The 5,802-nt window shown below is 61.6% G+C and overlaps 1 protein-coding gene across 1 annotated transcript; it reads right to left on the reverse strand.

The window, feature by feature from the left end:
* Positions 1–975: 975 nt before the first annotated feature.
* LOC309817667 (paraneoplastic antigen Ma6F-like) lies at positions 976–2,187 on the reverse strand (the record flags this gene model as incomplete). Its single annotated transcript, XM_082646931.1, has 1 exon — positions 976–2,187. One exon carries the CDS (start codon positions 2,185–2,187, stop codon positions 976–978), a length of 1,212 nt encoding a protein of 403 aa, XP_082503057.1.
* Between the last annotated feature and the right edge of the window lie 3,615 nt (positions 2,188–5,802).

Below are 5,802 nucleotides of genomic sequence, written 5' to 3' on the forward strand. Positions count from 1 at the left end.
GTTCAGGGAAATTTATTAAACAGAAACATTGACTGAAACCATTGAACACAGGGCATAACAACACACAGAGGAACTTCTAACGGCCACCGGAGCTCACGGGTCCCAGCCCCACCCAGGGTCCTCAAAAAGGTGCCTCCGCTACACCCCACCCGGCGGCCCTCCATCTCCCCACAGTCCCCCTTCCTGAGGGCCCCGCGGGTGGCCTCTCGCCAGGAAGATGGGCGCCGGCCATGCCCGCTCCCCCCAGGGCAGACCCTCCATTTCTGGCCCACATGCCCGGGGCCTGGCCCTGCCCTATGGCGGGCACAGGACAGTCCCACAGCAGGGCGCACGCCACCGAGCCGGGGACGTGGAGTCCCGAGGAACAACGGGGTGGCCCAGCAGAACACAAGCCCTGGGGGGCCTCCCGCAGACCTCCTACAGCCCCGGTCAAGGTCTTCCTTCCCAAGGTCCTGGGAGCCCAGGTCCTGGGGTGGGCGCTGGCTGTGACCTCGTCCATCCCGTCCTTCCTGCCGGCTCCTGAGACTGGGCTTCGTGTCTCGGCGCCGGGACCGGGGCGGGGTGGACTGCTCAGAGGAGAACACATGCACATTTCCACAACAACAGGCAGTGCTGGGCCTGAATCTATGCCCAGAAAGCACACGTTGAGCTCACGACACTGGCCCACAGAGACCAGAGCCTTGGCTGGCACGTGGCGCACCTCAGGGCTCTGCAGGGGGACGATGGCTAGGGTGTGTTGGGGGGAGGGGAGCGGGGGCTGGGGGGTTCCCTGACACCTGGGTCCTTCTGGGGCCTACAGGGACACATTTGGGCTTGCCAGTACAGGGAGCAACCTGCCCCAGGGGATGATGAATAGGGGTCCCCTCTCAGGAGGGAGGCCCAGGCACCTGGAGTGGCCCCTAATATGGGGCCAGTAGGCTGCCAGGCCGGGCCTCCCCCTGCCTCCAAGCGTGGGGGCCCTGGGGCCTGCTGAGCCTAGTGGCCCGAGGTGGACCCCGGGGGGCTCATCTCTGCAGCCCCGTCCTCATTTCCCGGCTCTTCTGGGATGGGCTTGAGCCCCTCCTCGGGGGTCTCCTCGGCCTCCTGGCCTCCTGCCTCGGCGAGGCCCTCTGGCTCCCAGCCAGGACCTCCTGGGGCCACCGGGGAAGCACTGCCCATCCGGCCAGGCATGGGGACCCCGGGGGCATCTGAGGGTCCTGCCTGACCTAGGCCCGCAGGGGCGGCAGCACTTCCATCTTCCTGAGTGGCCGCGGACGCCTTGCTGGTCTCCCCAGGGCCAGGGGCTGCCCTGGCGGCACCATGGTCTTCAGGGGCTGCCCTGGCGGCACCATGGTCTTCAGGGGCCGCCTCGCCAGCCTTGGCAGTGCCGGCAACTGCCGCACTGGCCTCCTCACGTGCCGGGTGGTCCTCGGCGCTCCCTTCCTTGGAACGGGCGGCCTGGGCGGTGGTATCTTCACCATGTGCAGTGGTGCCTGCGGTGATGGCCTCATGGGCCGGGGCGGCCTGGGCGGCTGCTGCCAGGACTGCAACGTCCACACGGGCCTCTTCCTGCCCTGGGAAGTGCTCCCTGCTAGCCGGGTCGGCGTCCCAGGCCTCGGTCTTCTGGATGAGCCGCAGCATCCCCGCAAAGCCGGGAGGCCTCCTCATCAGCCGCCTCCGCCTCAGCGTGTCCCGGAGCGTGTCGTTCAGCCGGGCCCGTGTCAGCACCTGCCGGGCGCGCGCCTGGTCCGCCATGGCCGGGTGGATGGCCCCCTTCTCCAGGGCCGACTGCAGCAGGCCTTCCAGGCGCATCACGTATGCAGAGAGAGTCTCCTGGGGCCGCTGGGCACAGGTCACGAACTTCAGCCGAGCACTCCCCCGGGGGTCCTTGTTCCCAAACACCTGCACCAGCGCGGCCAGGCAGTCCTGGGCAGCCAGCTCGGGATCTTCCGCCAGGAGGCCGCGCAGGAGGTCCAGCGCGGGGCCGCGCAAGCTCTCCACCAGCCTCCTCCTCCTCTCCCTCTCAGACACGTGGCGCCACAGGTACAGCGTGTGGCTGGCCTGCTCCAGCCAGCTCTCAGAGGACCCTTCCCCGTGGCCCGGCTCTTCCATCCCAGAGAAGGTTCCCAGCTCCTGGTAGCCCATGCTGTCCAGCACGGGCTGTGAGGCCTGCCTCCACTGCTGGGTCCCGGGCCCTGCCTCACCCATGGCGCCTGCCGCTGTCACAACTGCTTCCTCAGGCGCAGCCATTGCCCCGCCCGTGGGTTCTGCCATACTCAGAAGTCCTGCCACGCCTGCAACATTTCTGTAACCTGCAGCTCCTTCCTCATCTGACTCAGCTCCTGCTTCACCTTCAGCTCCTGCTTGACCCTCAGCTCCTGCTTGACCCTCAGCTCCTTCTGCACCTGCAGCTCCCTCCTCACCTAAGGCTTCCTCCTCACCTGTGTCTCCCTCCATACCTGCGACTCCCGCCTCCCCTGCAGCCTCCTCCTCCCCTGCAGTTCCTGAGTGACCTGCAGTTCCTGCCTCACCTTCAGCCCCCTCCTCACCTGCAGCTCCCTCCTCACCTGCAGCTCCCTTCTCACCTGCACCTCCCTCCTCACCTTCAGCTCCCTCCTCACCTGCACCTCCCTCCTCACCTTCAGCTCCCTCCTCACCTGCAGCTCCCTCCTCACCTGCACCTCCCTCCTCACCTTCAGCTCCCTCCTCACCTGCACCTCCCTCCTCACCTTCAGCTCCCTCCTCACCTTCAGCTCCCTCCTCACCTTCAGCTCCCTCCTCACCTGCAGCTCCCTTCTCACCTGCACCTCCCTCCTCACCTTCAGCTCCCTCCTCACCTTCAGCTCCCGCCTCACCTTCAGCTCCCTCCTCACCTTCAGCTCCCTCCTCACCTGCAGCTCCCGCCTCACCTTCAGCTCCTGCTTGACCCTCAGCTCCTTCCAGACCTGCAGCTCCTTCCTCACCTTCAGCTCCCTCCTCACCTGCACCTCCCTTCTCACCTTCAGCTCCCTCCTCACCTGCATCTCCCTCCTCACCTTCAGCTCCCTCCTCACCTAAGGCTTCCTCCTCACCTGTGTCTCCCTCCATACCTGCGACTCCCGCCTCCCCTGCAGCTCCCTCCTCCCCTGCAGCTTCCTCCTCCCCTGCAGTTCCTGCCTCACCCGCCCTGCCAACCACTGCTTGTCCCTGGGGCTGCGCAGGGAAATTGGGTCTATCCTGTGAATCAGCATCAGGGGCCTGGGGCAGGCAGACCACAGTCCAGGGCCCTCCCTTGCCTGGTATTTGGCGGGGGAGCAAGCTTCGATTTAAACACTCAGCAAACTCGACCAGGGCAACACTCGACCCCAGCTCCTTTCTGTAGACCTTGCCCAGCACTCGGTATCTGCCCAGGGAATGCAGGGCAGCCTGGACAGCCTCCTGGAATTCCTGGTCTTTGCAGTCATCTGGGATTCCCAGGATGAGCAGAGATCGCTGAGCGTTCACGCCCATCGACCTGCACCAGTCCCGCAATACCGCCAGAGCCATTGCCATCTTCGAGTACCTGAGGGTGGGGGGAAGCGATCAAACAGGAGTGCACAGGCTGTTGAAGTGTGGGAACCGGCCTGTGGGTGCAAAGAGGAGAGAATCATGTTTGTGCCACACAGCCCACCCTAGTGCCCCTCACAGCAGCAGCCTGGAGCACCTCCCTGCCCTGTTTGGTTTGTTTGACTTTAGGACACTTTTTTTATAAATTACATTTATTTACAAGATAGAAGGCTAGGGACTTCCCTGGTGGCGCAGTGGTTAAGAATCCACCTGCCAGTGCAGGGGACACAGGTTCGATCCCTGGTCCGGGAAGATCCCACAAGCCGCGGAGCAACTAACCCCATGCTCCGCAACCACTGACCCAGCGCTCTAGAGCCCACGAGCCACAACTACTGAGTCCACGTGACACAACTACTGAAGCCCACATGCCTGGAGCCCGTGCTCTGCAACAAGAGAAGCCACCGTAATGAGAGGCCGGCGCACCGCAACTAAGAGTAGCCCCCGCTCGCTGCACCTAGAGAAAGCCCGCGCGCAGCAACAAAGACCCAACGCAGCCAAAAGTAAAAATACAATTTAAAAAAAATAACAAAAGAGCACTTGTTGCGTACGACTCAAGAAACAATAATAAAATAAAATAAAATAATTTTTTTAAAAAAGACAGATAGAAGGCTCGTCACCTTTTCTAGATTCTGGCCTCAGTTTTAGGAAGCTGCCTTTTTCCCAAGGAATTTTTCAAGTCTTCCAATTTGTTAGCATAAACATTTCCTTAATATCCCATAATATTCCCCTATATCCTCTTTGTTAATGTACATCTGATCCGTAACGTTGGCCCTCTTTCATTCCTCATATTGGGGATCAGCGTTCTTTCTATGTTTCCGTGATTCATCGTTCTAGGACTTGCTCGGTTTCCTTGCTCTTTTGAAAGAAGCGCATGGCTTCGTTCACCGTGTCCATAATTTGCTTTCTATCACTGATTTCCTCTCTTAGCTCTCTTATTACTTCATTTTATGTTTCCTTTGCTCTTCTTCTTCTAGCATCTCTCAATGGACTGTTAGCTCACTGATTTTATGTCCTGACTCTTTTCTAACAGAAGCATTTAGAGGAATACAGTTTCCTCCTGTCGCTTTTTGCTGCCTCCCACTAATTTTGGTAAGTTGTGCTTTTTTAGTATTCACTTGGAAATATTTTCTAAGTCCCTCTGTGATTTTTCTCTTTGATCCATGGGTTTCCCAATATTTGAAGATATATTATCATTAGTACCACCAAATAAAATTCCCCCGTGATGAGAAAACTTATCATGTAAACTTGCAATACTGCTAAATTTATGGAGACTGTTTTACAACTCTGGTATGGCGTGTCCGGGTGAATGTGCAAAGCACCCTCGTAAAGAATCTGTGTACTGTGTGTGGAGGCCAGGGCCTTGCCCAGCCCACCCACCTCTGCAATTCCTGTGCCACCCGGACAGAGGCGACCTGAAGCTCTCGATGCCTCATGCAGTGGGCCAGAGCCCCTCCCTGGACCCCCACAAATCCATCTGCCATGGCCAACAGCCTCCACCAGATCACAGCAGCCCCAGCGCCTCCCCCTCTCAGCTTCACTTACGCCCCCCCGTGGCCAGGCGGCTCCTCCCCGACCCCTCGCACTACATCCCCTCCATATACCCTCCCCCACCCACCAGCTGGTGGCGCTCCGCTCTGGGCCCTGGAAGCCGGGCGCCCCGCCATGCGTAGAGGTCAGACTGCCTCTCTCACCTCCCCACACCGGGGAGTCCTCCCCCGAGCACACTCAGCGCCAGGGGCTCTCGCTTCTCGTACCCCAGACGCAGAGCCCACCCGTCTTGCCCCCGCCCACCCGGGAGCCGGAGCCCCCTAACTGCCACGAGCGTCCTCCCCCCCCACCCCACGCCCCACACCGGCGGGAGCTCCCCTAACGCCTACCGCACCCGCGCCCGGGAGTCCTCCCCATCGACCCCCGCCTCAGCCTTCCTCCCGCCACACGCAGCAGCCGCTAGCCCTCCCCTCCCGTCTCGGCCCCGGGGGTGCGGCCCGCCCTTCCCGTCCTCCCCGTCCTCCCCACCCCCGCAGCCAGTCGTCCTCTCCTCTGGCCCCCAAGGCCGGCCCCACCCGACCAGCAGGAAGCCCTCCGCTCAGGCCCCCCCCACGCTTAGCCATTAGCCCCACCCTCTGCACCCCGACTCCAGAACGCCCCCCACCAGCCACCCCGGAAGCCAGCGGTCCTCCCCTCTGACCCGCTCACTGGGGGACCCTTCCCTCAGCCCCCCTTCAGCCCGCTACCCTC

The sequence above is a fragment of the Grampus griseus genome (genome assembly GCF_964374135.1).
Source record: "Grampus griseus genome assembly, chromosome: X".
Classification (NCBI taxonomy): domain Eukaryota; kingdom Metazoa; phylum Chordata; class Mammalia; order Artiodactyla; family Delphinidae; genus Grampus; species Grampus griseus.